At 39.8% G+C, this 18,743-nt stretch overlaps 1 protein-coding gene across 33 annotated transcripts in view; it reads left to right on the top strand.

Moving 5' to 3' along the window:
• The window catches only part of LOC138791484 (protocadherin gamma-C5-like), a 196,689-nt gene that overhangs the window by 167,405 nt on the left and 10,541 nt on the right, over positions 1-18,743 (top strand). For 17 of the 33 annotated variants that reach the window (XM_069969211.1, XM_069969210.1, XM_069969209.1 and 14 more), the window contains exon 2: positions 13,525-13,583. In XM_069969211.1, the coding sequence (XP_069825312.1) occupies positions 13,525-13,583 (59 nt within the window). The remainder of the gene's footprint in view (positions 1-13,524; positions 13,584-18,743) is intronic. The other 16 variants (XM_069969224.1, XM_069969222.1, XM_069969223.1 and 13 more) reach the window with 1 other exon arrangement.

Below are 18,743 nucleotides of genomic sequence, written 5' to 3'. Positions count from 1 at the left end.
AATATCTAGATGACTGTAAGGTATCGGAATCGTTACCATGTTTCATAAGATTTCTAGTGCTTATATATAGTTCCTCATTGCTTGAATCGACTCTGGATAATTCCATAAATTGATAACTTTTGAAAGCCCTATTACAAGAAGCGATTATCGGACGTATTTGGCCAATTATCGGCCATTACAGCCGATAATTGCCTAGAGTAATAAAAGGCAACAATCAGCCGAGATACACGATGTCAGCTGATCATTGTCTTTTAACGTCTTTCGACATGTTGAAAGACGAAAGACAACTATAGCAATGATCTATTGCCATCGCTCCATGTAATAAGGGCTTATTTGTCACTGAATTATGTGTATTGGTAAATTCATGGAAAATACTTCATGACATCAATAATTGGCAGAAATCTTCAAGACATTGTTTTCATTTTATTGTTTCAACTTTTTGAAGCTCTTGGCCCCATGGCCACGTTGGGCTCTCCAATGATCAGCAAGTTATATATAGATCATGCTCTTTGTCATCTTTATAGAGAAGAGAAGCCATAGAGTACAAACATAGAATAGACAAGCAACCACCGCAGCTTGATGAACTCCACAACTAAAGGAATTATATACAACTCTTCTATAGCTTATGTTTCTTGGCGTCAGGGAAAGTATTGTGATGACTTCCTTAGCATTTCCTGGACATAGAGGTTTTCCTTGTAGGAGGCCGGATAATGAACAATGCTTATGTGCGGTAGCTTCAGTGAATGTGCTGTATACATACATGTCTATAGAACTATCTGCCTAGTGTAAGAGTATTTAGAATTTGTTTATTTGAAATTACACAGGAATATACCGCGTCCTGGCTCACCATCCACCATCAGTAAACCAGCTTCATTAGCATTCTAATGCAAATCTACTTGGATCCGGTCCAGATACAAATGACTTCTTAGTTGTATGGTTAAGTAAACAGTGAAGCGTTCCAGGCAATGATAGTTATTCCCATCTTGGTGTTCTGTAAATAAAGCGAATGACGAGAGGCAGGAATGCTGTGAAAGAGTATTTTTTCACTTAAACCAAAAATGTCAAATTGTGGGTTTTTTTGTTTGTTTTATTTTTCACAAAAGATTCCACAAAGGCAATTCTATGAAGATTGTGAAAACCACATTGAGCAATCATTATGTCAAGTGAGTTTATGTGACCACATAGGTGTATAAAGCTACTTATGGTCCGTCGGTCTCATACTCAACCATCCTAGCTGGAGCTCTGGTACCATAAGAGTAGCGATATTGTAATCTAGTATCCAGCATAACCATAGCTGATAACATCATGCATATTGATATTTCAAGTCTATGACTGGACAAAGTAAAGTCTCTATAGAAAAGGAGCCACTGTGGACATAGTTACTGAAAATGGTATAGTGAGTTTCTCTAGAGTAGGATTGAGGTCAAACTCTTGGAAAACACCTTTGGGCCATGTTCCCGCAGGGTGAGACACCGGCCATTCCGTGACCTGGCCAGATCACAGAACGGCCGGTGTCAGCGAAGATCATGCCGGCCGGTACTGCAGTGCTAACCATATGATCTTTACTGCCGCTGAATTTGGATGCAGGCGCATCAGTGTGTGCCCGCATCCAAATTCCCCACTGCACACAATGGAGCATGCGGCTCTGGCCGCATGCTCCACTGTGTGCACTGACCGCAGAAAACCTACATGTCAGTTTTTGTGGCGCCGCTAGGGATCCCAGTCGGAGTGTACACTATGGGGGAGATTTATCAAACATGGTGTAAAGTGAAACTGGCTCAGTTGCCCCTAGCAACCAATCAGATTCCACTTTTCATTCCTCACAGACTCACAGAAAATGAAAGGTGGAATCTGATTGTTTGCTAGGGGCAACTCAGCCAGCCTCACTTTACACCATGTTTAATAAATTTCCCCCTATGTGTATACACTCCGGCCGGGATTCCCTCAGCTGCAGCACAATGTAAGTTCCGTAGTAATCATGGCCGTTGTTGTCGATTTTCAAAAACGGCCGTCATTACTACAGAAGTTACGTTGTGTGAACATAGCCTTAATCTCACATTGTGGTTCATTATGTGCTTGAGGTTATGGCATTTATACAGTTAAGAACCTCTTCTTGTGTTTTCACTATGTCCTAAGAAATAACGAACCCTGTCACACTTCCTTCTTTTAATATCTGTCCACCACTGTTTTCCAGATGAACAAATGCCAGAGAGTTGAAGGGCAGAAAGTTTAAAAAGGGGGTTATATAAAGCTAGGAAAAGCAGGAAAATATTAGCAAAACTTTTTTTAGTTTTTAGGGTGAATTTACATGCAGTAGATATGTTACAAAAAAAATTTTTTTCTGAAATTTTTTTCTACATAGTACTTGGGAATGGGGTTGCTTTGATATCAAGCATGTGGATGTCTTCTATCCCCAAACAGATGAATGGGCAGTCAAAGAAATTTCTTCTGTGACTACCTTCCTTCGAAAGAAACCCTTAGACACTTTATTATTGTATTTACTATGCTATGCTCAACGCAGGGCCTTAAGATTTTTCTTACATTTTTTGAAATCCTTGTGTCATGACCCAACCCTTTGGCCCTACAGTAGGCATAATTCATGGTGTCTTTTTTGTTGCGAGTAACAATTTATAGTGAGAAAGTAATAGTTGGTGCCCGCCCTCCATTTTCAGGGTTTTCAGCTTAGCAATGGAAAACGATACAATGTTTTTCAGTCCATACATACAAGGCCTCATTCACACCTACATTCCAGCTTTGCAATGTTCTGAAGAGCAGAGCAGCAAATATGATCCCATGCTGCATCTGCTGCATGCTGGACACTACAGGCACCTGACAGATCCTATTGACTATAATGGGGTCCATCAGGTTTTCGGCATTGTGTCTGGCAATGTATCAGACAAAATAGTGCTAGATGCTAGAGTTTGTGATGGAGACTACTAACAGAGCCTCAGATGCAGAGGTGAACATCGTCTACTATTGCAGAAAAGATCTTCGTTCTAGTATCATAGTCAATTATGTTAATAAATCCATATATATATATATATATATATATATATATATATATGGGTTTGTTCACCAATAATATTTTTCTTTCAAACCAACTTGTGACAGAAAGTGCTAAAGATATGTAATTTACTTCTATTCAAAAAATCTCAAGTCTTCCAGTACTTGTCAGCTGCTGTATGTGCTGCAGAAAGTGGTGTATTCTTTCCAGTCTGACACAGTGCTCTCTGCTACCACCTCTGTCCATGTCAGGAACTGTCCTGAGCAGCAGCAAATCACCATAACAATCTCCTGCCCTCCATAGTGGAAAAAATACCACTTCCTGCAGAACATCCAGCAGCTGATAAATACTGAAAGACTTGGAAAACTTGATTTTTTTTTTAAATTGTAGTAAATTACAATTTCCTGGCACTTTTTGTCACCAGTTGATTTGAAAGATATTTTTGGGTGAACTACCCCTTTAATCATACAGAGATAATACAAAAGGTGACATTGAGAATAAAATGTAAGCCAATTGTCATTTTCGTGTGACCTGTAGTATTGCTTTAGCAGGCGAATGCTTTAGCTATGTGCTGCGTGTGCTCCATTTTATTGCGGTATTGACTTGCAGACTGAACACAGGTGCAGGTTATATTTAGTGACAATGATCTCTGTATTGTCAGGACAATCCCCAGTGACCATGTACTTAATGAACAGCTATTCTGAGCCCATCTAGAAATTAGGAAGGAGCACTTCTGTTATTAGTCCTGGAGATTGTATTATATGGCACTGTACCCTGAAGGATTCTCTTATTTTAAGCATTTTTTTTTTACTGGAGTTGTACACTAGTATTACTATTCTATAGTGATTGTGGTAATTATACAGTGACAGGTGGAATGGGATCTTAGCTGCTCCTGAGCTGACTGCTCAGCTTATCTCTAGAGGGACATTAGGCACGTGACACCACCGGAACCTATACGTAGGTGAATAACATTAAAGATTACAATTTGAACATAGCCCAAACTGGTGCACAGCCACCTGAGATGCATGGTGGTAACCAGTAATCAACAGAGTTATACATTACACTTCGAATGTGAACGGAAAATTATATATATATATATATATATATATATATATATATATATATATATATCTAAAGTACTCAATAAGTTAAATGGTCATGGCAGTAGTTGTGTCTTTATGGCTTTCCTATATACACCAGGATGGCTGTATTATTTAATAGATGGCTTCCCTGCACCCGCTGGCAGATTTCCAGAGGGTTTGTCTATTTCTGGTCTGGTGTTTTACATGTGGAGACTTGCTTGGGTTTATTCCTGCCAGATCACTTTCGCAGCTCTATACTAATTTATTTTTACAGAACCTCTTATTCAAATAAATATCAATTTCACCCTTTGTAAGGTATTACGACTATTAAAGGGCCCATCTGCCTTGGCCAGATCTTGTTTGACAGAAGGCTTCCATGAAAATAGCTGATCACAGTTTCCCATTGCTTAAACTATGATCAGTGATCAGCTGCAATCTGTGCGGAAACCTGGCAGCAGGTATTCAGTTTATCTACAGCACCTCCAAGAGGAGAAAGGGAGTATTACATGGTGCCCATTGAAATGAATAAAAAGATACTAGGCCTGGGTCATCCAGGTTATTTCCAAATAAGAACCATATGCAAGTCAATGTTCTCTCAAGGCTCTGATTGGCTGTGTTGTCTATGGCAGAAGAAGCAGGGGCTTGCTTGTTAAGAACCCTTCTATCTATTTCATGGTTTTCCGCTGCTTTTTATATCATAAGTATTTATAGACTTCAGCAATTCGCCATTGTCTTTACTGAGCTGAATTAAATAGCCTGCGGAGGAGCTATATTTGGTTTCGATGACTCATCAGGGAGAAAAAAAAATCAATGATGTGTATGATTATGTTCAAGCCTTGTTAACCATGTGGTGAATTCATCCAGGACTACCTGAAGGACAATAGTAGGAGATGACTTGTCTGATGGAGCCTTAAAGGAGCATTGAAAATCACTCTGTATCTACAGTTGCTGTGCAAATTACAATACAATCTGTACGACGCCATTTATGGGGGATTCATCTAATGGTCAATAATGCGATAACTTGCAAAAAGTCCCATAATCCCTACTGTACATCACATGTCTCTAAATGAAGCTCATGCTTAAAGAGTAAGGGTCCTATTACATGGAGAAGGCTCCATCAATATTGTAGCATATCGGCACTTGTTTACGGGGCCTATTACATGGCCCAATAATCTTTTAGCAAGGGCTGCATGGACATCTTTAGCGATGTCCATGCAGCCCTTGCCCAAACAGTTAATAATTTACCAGTCCTCTCCTGCTTAGGTCCCGGCCAGTGATTGGCTTAGTGTGTATGGTCAGCATAATATAGCTATCACAGACAACAATAATATTATTCAGTAAATCAGATGTCACAGCACTATGGCGTCCATGATATCTATACATAAGAAGTTCTCTGCGACCACATATGTATCTCTGTTCTCACTGCATTCCTGGATTGTTAAGCAATGACTTTTAGGATGTTGTTGACTTCTTGCAGCGACCCTGGACTTTGGCTGACTTACATAGCTGTCTTATAAAGAACATTTCGATGAGTTTGGGAGGCCGATGTAGGACTCTATTTGCTCATCCTCTTTGTGGAGCTATTTTGTACACAGGATGCAGATTAGGAAGAGTGGATGAGGCTGCCCTGTGTATTTTATGGATTGGATTGTGTAATGGAGAGTTTAGGAATAACACAGCCCAGAGGGGATTGTGAAATGTGGATTTGTTCTGCAATTAGAATCCGAGTGGATTTCGCTGTCTTTAGTACGTCATCTCCATCTGTTAATTATACAAAGGCTTGGGTTGTCTATTGTTATGTTGATATGGAGCCATTAATTTCAGAGAGTAATAAAGAGGATATACTGACAAATGGTGGGGACATGAGATAAGACCAACTCAGTCATAACTATGTATGTGTGTGTGTATTCATGAAAACTTATAGGACTGAAAAATCCATGAAAAATTATGATTGTGATTGTGAGAGTCCATTGTGGTTCATATAGGGGTGCCGAGCACAAGCCCTTCTGTCTATCAGGTTCACAATTTTCATTACTATAAATACATTTTAAATTCTAATTTTCTTTAAGGAAATACATTCCATTTCGTCTAGTGCCCAGCAGCACATCTCCTCTGATCACTAATAACCATTGGCGGAGGTCAGCGCCAGTCATTTATCAGTTTAGTCATTTGTCAGAGTCAGGGATACAAATAATGTCGGCTGTAACAAGTGATAAATAATGCAGTTTGCCTTTGAAGAAGCAAAGTCAATCAATATATCGGCTGTGTAAGAGCTATGGGGTCAATAATGTATGGATCAGCTTACTCCTGAGCATAGTCATCTGATTACTAAGATATATAACTTAGGTGTATCACAGCCATACATCGACTGACCATGGAAAATGACCAGTACTGCGGTACTCCCATGGAGCCAATTATTCACCTAAGGCACGCATAGTAAGATGGTTCGCTATATAGTCATCACTAAAAAGATCTTTCTTCACATAGTAAACACAATGTACAGCACAGCAGACACACAATGCTTCTGCAATCTCACACCGCCATTTTCAAGTGTGAAGATGGGGCTTCAACATGGAGCTGAGCTGTAGTGATGAGCGAATAGTGAGATATTCGAATATTCGATATTCGTTTGAATATCCCGCGAATATTCGAATATTCGATCGAATATTCGATCCCATTAGAGTCTATGGGAACAAATATTCGATTAGTAAAAAACATCTATTTGACCATTTGGAGGGTGAAACCGGAAGCTGGGGGATTTGAACACTTATCGAATATTTATCGAACATTCGCGGGATATTCGTACGAATATCGAATATTCGAATATCTCACTATTCGATTGACTATCTATTCGATCGAACAGTATTCGCTCATCACTACTGAGCCGTGATTGGTTGCTGTGGGTAGATTAAACCAGTCTATATTTTATACCCTTTGGTAAATCTTCCTTCTTGTGTATTTGCTGTGCTGCACATTTTTACTGTGTGATGAAATAAACTACAAGTTTAATTGGAGTGCCATAGATTTGAGATAAGTATAGATAGTAGATAAATATATGTTAGATGCTAGATACACAGATATGTCATACACAGATAGGCAGAAAGGAAGTGGTTAGTTGGATGGATGGATAAATGAATGGACAGTGTATGGATGGACACATAGCTAGATAGTAAAAACTTAAAAAAGGCCAGCACTGTTCACACTATGCAGGTTGCTGTGGCTAATGTAGAAACAATATAAAAAAAATTCCTTTAAAAAAATTAGGTTCTTAGCAAACCATTTGATCAAATAGAGTGTACCATCTTACCACGTTAGGGTAGTCCCTAAGGTACTATTACACGGGCCGACTACGGCCCGATCATTTTAGTAAACGAGCGTCGATCTGCTAGATCGGCGCTCGTTTACTGGACCTATAACCGGGCAGTAAGGTTTGCATGGACATCATTAGCAATGTCCATGCCCCCCTTCCCAAACATCTGACACCTTACGTCTCCCACTTCTCCCCTGTGCTCCGCAGCTTCCCGGTCCCGGCAGCAGCGTCTTATCTAACAGGCCACTCAGACGCTGCTGCTGCCAGGACTGGAGGCAGGAAGAGGTAAGGTGCCTGGGGAATCATTAGCCGTTGGCTGTGAGTCGCTATTACACGTAGCGATGCACAGTTGGGGCCTGTCGATTTTAGGTCCAAACCTAAAACAACGATCTGGCTGATTATAGCGCCCTAACACTGGCCTCTCTGGGGTTAACATTAAGCCAACAAAACTGGGCAAACTATGATCTAGTATATTCATATAGCATCTACAGCTTCCGCTCTATAGGTATACCTCTGCTGTATAGTACATACCTCTACTGTATACTGAGTACAATGAAGTCATTTGCAAAACACAGTTGTCATTGTTTTAGCTCATTTTTACAGCAATCTAGGGCAAGGTTGTTCTAGAAGCGTCTATGAGTGATTTTACATTTCTTTTTGATGAGCACAAGAAGAAAGCATTATATACCAGAGTCTCTTAGGCCTTTCCTCAAAGCTCCGCACCCCATCAGGTTTCTACAGTAACCGGGAAGAATTGTATTGATGTGTAAATGAGACGGCTGTTTCTGTAGGCAGGTGCGCTGACTCTACCTTACAGATCTTTTATGTCCTGATGCTACTTTTGTATTATTCCTGACAGTTTCCATTATGTGGCTCATAGGCTTACTCAGCAATCACATCATTATACTCACCACTTTTATGTAGAAGAAAGTATTAAGCATTCAGCTTTCTGCACTGGAGACATTGAACTGAATCCAAGTTCTTTGTCCTGTGTCCAAGATTACACATTTGTGAATTATCCTCTGAATGCAGTGTGCAAACAAACATTAGGACAAAGAACAAAACTTGTGATTTATTGTAAATGGGGCGTTTATTCGGCTTGTGACCTCATGTATGACTATGTACAGAATGGTCGGCATTTATGTCCCCATAACCAGCAAACTAATAATAGATTATAGAATCGGAAAAAATTATAAAAAATGAATTTAAAGTTGATGCAAGCTATGGTGGCAGCCATTTTGAGAAGTAGCAAGCTTTTCCTGCTTTACAAGACAGCCTTTAAGTGCTAACCCTGGCAGACCTCTTTGTATTATATGTTCAGGAGAAATGTTCTGCAGCCTTTATAGATAATGAGTGGGGACCAGGCAGACACAGTCCACACCTTTCAATCCGAGGACAATTATGTTCCTGCTCTTGGGATCGTGAGAGTCCCAGTAGTCAGATCCAAACTGATCTGGTTGCTATTCCCTATCCTGTAAATAGGGAGTAACTTACTGAAATGGTAGTACCCCTTTAATTAACTTTTCTAAAATTGAGAAGATGTTCTTAATCAAACAGTTGTTGGAAGAGGCCGCAACACTTGGATAGGCCATCAATTGTTAAAGGTCAGATATCCCATTTAAAGCAAATGTACCAATTGACTTGCTTATATTATTATTTTTTTTACACTAACTGGTCTGTGCCAATACTGAGATCCTGGTGGTTTCACAATGCTGCCCGGTTCCCGCTATTGGCGCTGTTTTCTCCATGTGCATGTTTTCAGTCTGCATTATGTAGTTGAGAGGAGACCAGGACCATAAGTATACCAATATCACCTCCAGTCGGTGACGGGAGGGGATAGTGTTACACTGGGGGTGCTGGGCCCACTTCCAGTGCATAAGTGCCCATGAAGATCAGGTGAACAGAACATCATATTGAAAAATGGACCATGCCATGGGGCCTCCACGCTGGCGCAGACCAGATAGTATTAAAAAAAAGTTCAGTTCAATTGGTACATTCACTTTAATATTACAATACATACTGCTCAATGTAGCTTCCCTCAGCATTATTTTTTGAGGGACACCATCATCCATAGAACGAAAAGGCCCCTGGCTTCACTTCTAGTTGCCATATCCATTTGGCTGTAACATGGCAGATTGTGGTGCATGTGTATGGTAGTTAAGTCTTTTCAGGACCAAGAACTAAGAGGTCTGGAAATCCCCAGAACATAGGAGAGGCCATATTTATTTTTACATCCTTGAGAGTCCTTTAAAGGGGTTGTCCAAGACTTTAGCAAAGTTGCTTAAGAGCAAAAAATGTTATTAAAGAAAAAAATAATAATAATTCTATACTGTTTACATTTGTGTCAGAGGTTCCAGTTAGATCCCCTGTTGTAGATTTTATAAAACTGCTGGATAAAATAGCACAACATGCAGCAGGTAGAAGGATGAACACCATGAAGGAAAACCAAACAAGCAAAGTTCATCAGCAATTCGGGGTCCAGCCAGTGACTGATCAGATCCCTGTGGGCCTGGTGGGCACCATTGTGGCTGTTGTGTTAGAGGATTACATTTTTATTGATTTATTTTAAATACCAATTCTTATTCTTAGGCAAGCTTCTCAAAAATCCCAGATGACGCCTTTAAGTTGTAAACTGGAAAAACAACATACTGAGCCTCTCAGTTCTGCTGTAAATCATGTGCACTAAGAACATTAGTAATGGATCACTTTCTATGGCTCTTTTCTTTTACCCTCTTGGTTACCTCTTCCTCCTTTAAGCCCATGGAGATTTGTCATGGCCTAATTCATCAAAATGTTATTTATATAGAGCTAGCATTACATGCCTGAGTTACTGATGATGTGATATCATTTGTTATTATACGGCCACGTGAAATTGATTAAGTAAATTATTCGAGCTCTCTGAAGTCACACGTAACTACCGCAATGGGATATGCAAGCTCCGAACACAGAGAGTATTTGATGGAACTTGCCTCCTGCCATTCAGGATAATAGTGATTTATACATGGCTATTAATGGGCAGGCACAGGCTCTGTTTGAAGAAGAACAAAAAATAGGCAATTACATTTCATTTGGCCGGATGTGTCGAACCAGTGACCAGTGCCTATTGACCCCAAGGTGTGAGAGGGCCATAGGACTGACTAAAATGTAGCCTTAAAGTCTAAACGTCTTAATGAAAGGAAGTAGTGCCAGCAATGGCTTATGACTTCCAGATGTGGACAAGTGTCATCTGTCTTCCCCAGAGTGCTGTTGTTTTACAATGTGTGAGTGGTTGGGATCCTTTTAGGTCTTCATTACAAAGCATTTTACTAATACTGTGTATAGGTAAAATGTTTTTCACACAGTATTGGGATATGTTCAAATGGGACTCAATTTCCTCAGATTTGTTACAGATTTTATTATTTTAATTTAACTGGATTGGGAAAAGCGACTACAGTTATCTTTGCAGTTTATGTGGTGAGTCTGAAGAATTACATTATGTGGACTAAAACATTAGGGGAAATTTATCAAACATGGTGTAAATTGAAACTGGCTCAGTTGCCCCTAGCAACCAATCAGATTCCACTTTTCATTCCTCACAGACTCTTTGGAAAATGAAAGGTGGAATCTGATTGGTTGCTAGGGGCAACTGAGCCAGTTTCACTTTACAGTACACCATGTTTGATAAATCTTCCCCATGGTCTTCAGGTGCCCACATACCATATACTGATTTAGATTGAGCCCAATGCTACCAACAGGTTTGGTTCACAGTATAAAGTGTATGCCAGCCATATCTTAAGGGTCCGGTGTAATGAATTTTCAACTGCGGTTTAGTTTTCCCCTTCAGGGAATACATGATAGTTCAGAGACATAACTCTCAACTAAATGATATTTCGGTCAACATTTATTGAAAATATATGGGCACCTTTAGGCAAACCTAGTAGGAGTAAACTGTGAACAATGGGGGAGATTTATCAAACATGGTGTAAAGTGAAACTGGCTCAGTTGCCCCTAGCAACCAATCAGATTCCACCTTTCATTTTCCAAAGAGTCTGTGAGGAATGAAAGGTGGAATCTGATCGGTTGCTAGGGGCAACTGAGCCAGTTTCACTTGACACCATGTTTGATAAATCTCCCCCCGTGTTCGTAAAACTGTTGCTATCCTGCTTTTTAAAACGACTACTCCCATAATGCCTGGCTGCCATGGCTTATAGCCTTGAAGCAAAGGTTCAGGAGATATAGGAATTAATTATTCCTACCAATCACTATCAATGTTATACCAGTAAAAAAACATGAACTATCTTCTTCATCATCCTGTATTCATCACACCCCCAGCCCCCCGCTATATAGTTCTGTACCTCTTGCTGTGCTGTGTGCTGTTCTTGCATTGTTCGCGACCTCATTACAAGAAGTGTATATCCCTGCAAGGAATCTCAGCTGGTGCCCGTCCAGCTGGGAGTCTGCCATCATTGCCTGGTTATTTTTAATGAGAGTATTCCCCATAGACACTCTGTCGTACTACAATTCTCTAAGGACCCTCCTTACCTTAAGAAACAAGTCGTTTCTAAATGGAATGCATGTATAGTATAAAAGTTGGCACAATTACCAGGAAACTACTGTAATGTACAAACCCGCTGTGAGCGTTCTCTTGGTAACCCTGGGGTCATGTAATTGTAGAGTAACAAAATTTTTTTTAATGTTAAGGCCAAGTATGTTTTACAAATATTAACTAGGACTGGCATGACTAGGAATCTTACAGCGCACTGATTTGTTCTCACTAATGATATACACATACGTATAGCAGAATGTAAAAATATTTATATTGTATGTCCATATGCATTCTACAGGTTACATCAAAAGCCCTAAACCTCTTGTGGGTCTTAAGCAGTGTTGGACTGGCCCACTAATGGACCGGAGGATTCTCCAGTGGTCCTTCCTGCAAAAACACTGACTGACATATTGTTTCTCACTGGTTCTTTATTGGTGGGTCCCCAGGATCATTTCTTCTGGTGGGCCCCAGATACTCCAGTCCGACACTGGTCTTAAGCCACATGATAGTAAAAGCCTATTAGAATGCATTCATAAAGGTCTGACAATAGTTTCTCTCTGTCTTGGTTGGGCTGGGTCATGAAACATTGTGTGCAATGCATCCAGCTTGTTGGAACTGGTATTCCTATCTTGGGTGGCTTAGCACATACAGTATGGGAAAGAACCTAAAAGATTTGATCAAGGAATGTTATTCGATCCCTTGTGTTACTTGCTAATGATATGGTTTGGACACTGGAACCAAGTTCCAGTACTGCTACTACCTGTACACTTATTGCACAATGGTATACAAAAGTGCAAATCCCATGCACATGGCCAGATGCAGGGGGCCCATGAACCACATGCTGCCCCCAGGTCACTAGTTGGGAAACACTGGATGACAATGAAAAAGCAAACTGATAACAGAACTTTTTATTAGGTCACTTTTGATTCACATTAGAGCCATACTGGTTGAACCCATCGATCGTGTTGAGATCAGTCAACCATCTAACGTGTATCATGGCCTACCACTCTCCCCTCCTGTCGAGGAAGAGAAGGATTCAATATGTTGGATTTCAATTTACCAATCCTTGTGATTTCCTTGTGAGTCTGGCATTAACTTTTTTCCCATTCAGAACACATGCACACTTATGTATTGCTATTTTATATGCATATACTGTATGTTCAGAATCACAACATATTTCTCAAGAACCGAGTAATCTTTCCCCATAACCAGCACTGGGAATTGTTTGTCCCTTTCTTGAGATATTGGCTTCCAAAAGAATTGGTGAATTGGTCAACCATGTATTGAATAGATTGCTTTCCATGTAATGTACAGTTATATATATGTGTATATTCTAATATCCTTTCCTGAAACATAATTGATACTAATATAATTGATTGCTTTTAAATGAATGTCTACCATTGTATCTAATGTTTATTACAGCAAAGTTCCAGACAAACCTGCCCTGTATATTATGCTTTTCTGGCACCATCATTTGTTCCTTTCTTTCAGTCTAAGCTTCAAGATGAAGAAAAGAAGAGGAATTAATGTATTTTCTTACTGTGTTCTTTCCTTACAATGTAAGTGTGTAGCAATTACAAGCACTTCTCTGTTTTTCTTCCAGCAGGCGCAACCTAATGGAGAATGGCGCTTCTCGCAGGCTCAGAGACCCGGCCCAAGCGGGTGAGTAGATCTTCATGAGTGTGTGTGTAAATGTATAAAAAAGATAAAAAAGTGTGTGTGTATGTATAGATGTAGCCAGGGTTAACATGATCCCTGATGCAAAAATTTGTGAGGGAGGTATGTTAAGTCAATTAGAACGGTGAATTTAACGCGTCAACGTTAACAAAGGTTACATCTGAATATATATACAGTATATATATATATATATATATATATATATATATATATATATATATATATATAGGAAAAAAGTTTGGGAAGACAGCGTCCTTTTGTAGATTAAAAAAATTTCTTTATTTTGCCATATGCACACACAGATTTCTGTGTGTGCATATGGCAAAATAAAGAATTTTTTTTAATCTACAAAAGGACGCTGTCTTCCCAAACTTTTTTCCTGGACTACGTATTGGGTGTTAGCCAACCTGATTGAGGACTGTGCGTCACAAAGGGGATTCCGCTGTTTCCACAAGGATTTGAAGTATATATATATATATATATATATATATATATATATATATATATATATATATATATATTGGTCCAAAAGTAGGTGGACAGTTTATGTAATAGGGTTATGAAGGGGGAGATTTATCAAACATGGTGTAAAGTGAAACTGGCACGGTTGCCCCTAGCAACCAGATTCCAATTTTCATTCCTAACTTGGAAAAGGTGGAATGTGATTGGTTGCTAGGGGCAACTAAGCTAGTTTCACTTTACACCATTTTTTATAAATCTCCCCCATACTGTCCACCTACTTTTGGACCACCCTTCTGCATGTTACTATGCCGAATTATGCTGAAAGCTGTTTAGATGGCTATGTTTTTTCCCTTTTATTCTTCTTACAAGCATATAAATAAATGGAAAACTGGGTGTAACTAATCACTTTGTCAATGGGTTGTAACTAGGGATGGTCCGAACCGAGTTCGGTTCGGGTTCGTACGAACCCGAACTCTCGGTAATGATTCCCGCTGTCTGCCCGCTCCGTGCAGCGGGCGGATTCAGCGGGAGGACCGCCTGGAAAACTGGGATACAGCCATAGCCATAGGCTGTATCCCAGTTTTCCAGGCGGTCCTCCCGCCGTATCCACCCGCTCCACGGAGCGGGCAGACAGCGGGAATCTGATTCCGAGCGTTCGGGTTCATACGAACCCGAACCTCGGAGGGTTCTGACCATCCCTAGTTGTAACACTCTAGTCCAGTCAAGCAGGGGAGTAACAGTTACAGGAAGGTATTCTCTAAAACAGATAAGGCTATGATCACCTCAGAGCAAAAGGTGTCAGAAAGTTCCAGTACTTATCAGCTGTTGTATGTCCTGCAGGAAGTGATGTATTCTTTACAGTCTGACACCTGCATTTTGCTGCCACCTCTGTCTGTGACAGGAACTGTCCAGAGCAGTAACAAATCACCATAGAAAACCACTTCAGCTTTGGACAGTTCCTGTCAAGGACAGAGGTGGTAGCAGAGAGCACTGTGTTAGACTTGAAAGAATACACCACTTCCTGCAGGACATATAGCAGCTGATAAGTACTGGTAGGATTAATATTTTTTCATTGAATTTACAAATTTGTATAACTGTCTGACTCTGGTTGTTTGGGAAAAAAATAAATTAAAAAACTATGCCTTTAAATTGTCACCATGGGCTGCACATAGCCCTGTTTAACTGTGGGATGTCTATCTGACAGTAGACAGTGATGAATTTAATGGACCGCTCATGTTTCTGTCATTCTGTGGCCAAGTAAAGTCTCGGCAAATGAATGCTGATCACCGAGATCCCTCGTTGGTTGTCTTCTGTCAGCCTGTGTAAATAGGCCCTAACATTTACAATGTTCAAGAGAAAAGATAATATACAGAAAATAGTAATAGCATTACCACTTATAAAGATGCATTCTCCATTATATGGCATCAATGGTTAACTGAGTACAGATTCAGTCAAGTTTCCTGAGCTTTCGATGTAGGTCACTGTTAAGTATTCATCGATACACCTGGAGGCTCTTGCATCTACTTGTCCACTTGGCACTGACTCACTTCATGTTGTTTATCTATATACATTTTCATTGTTCAGTTCACTCAACCAAATAACCTATGTCAGGTGGTATCACACATCAACCACGTAAACACATCAGCAGGTAGGGGTAAAAGTACTATTAAAGGTAAATCTTGATATCATTGCTTGTCTTACAAGCATAAAGGTATAAGGCCATGAAGCGGCTTTTAACCTCTATCAAGCACTGTGACTAGATACTCTACGCGATACAGTCTAAAAAATTTCTTTTTTTAGGCTACCCTCACGCGTAGCAAAAGTGGCGGAATTCCGCAGCGGACTTCTCCACCGCGGAATGCTGCCAGCCTCCCTGTCATAATAACAGTCTATGGGTGGCTCGCGCAGCTCTGCTCTCCGCGCTGAAGAAGGAAATGTTCGTTCTTCAGCGCCGAGAGAGGAGCCGTGCGAGCCTCCAATAGGCTGTCATTTTGACAGGGATTGTGGCAGCAGGATGCAATCCCTGACCAGCAGCACAGTCCATCAAAATTTATAATCAAAATGTATGGAACGTTTTGATATTTTGGGCTGCCATGATCTTTCTCCGGCTATATCTTCTGATCAGAGCGGGTGTCAATGGTGAGACTCGCTCTAATCTATACCTTTTGACACGCCTGATGACATGTCAAAAGTTACTTTTAATGACACTGCCCATTTAAGTAGAAAATAGCTAATTTTTACACATACAATGAAGGAGATTGAATGTATAGTCACTAGAGATGAGCGAACCTGGAGCATGCTGGAGTCCATCCGAACCCGAACTTTCAGCATTTGATTAGCGGCGGCTGCTGAACTTGGATAAAGCCCTAAGGCTATGTGGAAATCATGGATATAGTCATTTTCTGTATCCATGTTTTCCAGACAACCTTAGAGCTTTATCCAAGTTCAGCAGCCACCGCTAATCAAATACCAAACGTTCGGGTTCGGATGGACTCGAACCCGAATCCGGTTCGCTCATCTCTAATAGTCACTAGTGAGCTGCTTTTACGAACTAAAAAGATTACAGGTCAGAGACATATTCATGAATACCAGTGATCACTATGTGGCCATGTTTACACAATGTTTTTTCAGCTCCATTTAAAATTACGTCCTTCATTTTGAGTCTAAAATAACGGCCGTCATTTAGAAGTCTGGCCTCCCCTCAGTGCAATGATGGCTGTTGGTACATTATTCTAGTTTGGGGTTACTAACTGGCCTTTGGGTGCGGCTTAATTGAAAAGTCCATTGAATTTAGTAGTACAAAATGGAGAAAGAACGGTGACAAAAGAAAAACTAATAAAAAGCGTCCCCTGTTTGCGAAAGACGTCTGAAAATAATTGTCACGATCATTATATTGACGTCCGCGTTGAAAACGTCCGTTATTCAATAGATTGTGTGCATTGGACGTCCATTTTCCCATTGACTGCAATACATTGCATTGCAGTCAGTTACATTGTGGAAAAAATGGACAGTATTTTAAATAGCAAAATTGTCCACCTTTTCTCTATTTTTGACGTTGTGTGAACATAGCCTGTCAGCGTGTTGCTTTAATTATGCTACTGACACATTCTACAGCACTGTACTGTCCTAATAGGAATCTAAAAGTCAACTTTATGTGTTTTAAATTGTTGGGGGAAAGTAATGTAAACAACATGCAAGTATCCTTCCTTGGTAGAATCCAAGTCCCCAGAGTGACAAGGCAACTGACCTGGGGCCCAAATGATATGACATGTTGATGGGGTGGGACTGGGGCATTAGACATCAGAGATCATTAGTAGTATCAGTGGCTGCATCTAAACAGTTTGTACCTGCATCATTGGTGGCCCAGTGGCCCAATTGGCACCTCTGTAATGTAATCACATCATGGCAGCCCAAGGCCTTTGCGAGGCCTCGGGCCTACAGTGCCTGATCTGCTAGTAGAGTCTGCCTGTGCTGGCACTGATCTTTTATAAGCAATCAAAATTATTGCTTATAATAGGTCTTTAAGCGGCTTAAAATTGCCAATATCATGCAGAGTTGTCCGAACTATTAAATTATGACTTTTCTAATCCCTTATTGTCAATGGTATAAAATCTCAAAAAGATGCCAAAGTCTACAGTTACCGATATTAGGTCACTTGACAGCACAGAAAAAAATATATTTTTTCTAATTTTTAAAGTTTTAAGTACCCAAGTCAGTAGTGTTTGTACTGACCTATAGAATAAACTAAAAATTATTGTCCCACGACTTTTTTTCTGACTTCATAATATATTATATGGTAAAAAAAAAAACTTGAAACAACATGTCTTGAAACAACTAAGCTTTCCATGTAGAAAAATAGAAAGATTGTCAATCTTAGAAGTCACAAATTAAAATTGGGGGGTCAGGAAGAGGTTAATATTCTATATACATACCTATATCTTTGGAATCAGAGTCTATATCTCATAGGAAAATAAATTTTGGCACATAATGTATGTAAGATGTAACTAATTGAAGGAACATTTAGGGAAACAGTCAAAAAAAAAAAAATATATATATATATATATATATATGTATATATATATATATATATATATATATATATATATATATATATATAAATTTAAATTTTCTTCCACCCACATAAAACAGTCAGAATGGGTATAGTTATTTTTCCCTACAAATGAATAGGGCTTAATGGCATTGACGCTATTGCCTTAGGCCTCAGGTTTATAAAAGGCCCGATTATTACCTCTGTTTAACAACATAGCTACTCTATTGATGCCTTACATATATAGGGAAACACTTGTAAATTTTATTTGCCTCTGATATTGAATATGTTTTTTGTTAACTTTGTAGAACAAGCTGTAGAGTCATGAGAGTAACAATGAGGGCTTATCTAATTCGCCTTTTGCCTTAGGTCCTATGTTAGGTCATTGGATGAGATGACATGAATAGCTTGTTCTCAGCTACGTTGTGTGCACATTAATCTATAGGAACATTTTTATATGTTGTACTTAAAGTGTAATTACTGTTTTTAAAAAACTTCTGACATGTCATAGCGTCATGTCAGAAGTGCATACCAGTCGGGTTCCGGCTGCCAATAACCCCCTAGAACGAAGGGGTGTGTGCTGTGCCCCTTTACAGATCAATTCTGTGGCCTGCCCCTTCGTTCTAGCAATCGGC

Source organism: Dendropsophus ebraccatus, chromosome 1 (genome assembly GCF_027789765.1).
Source record: "Dendropsophus ebraccatus isolate aDenEbr1 chromosome 1, aDenEbr1.pat, whole genome shotgun sequence".
Classification (NCBI taxonomy): Eukaryota; Metazoa; Chordata; class Amphibia; order Anura; family Hylidae; genus Dendropsophus; species Dendropsophus ebraccatus.
Note: the sequence above shows the minus strand (reverse complement) of the source record. Positions and strands in the feature narration are given on the sequence as shown.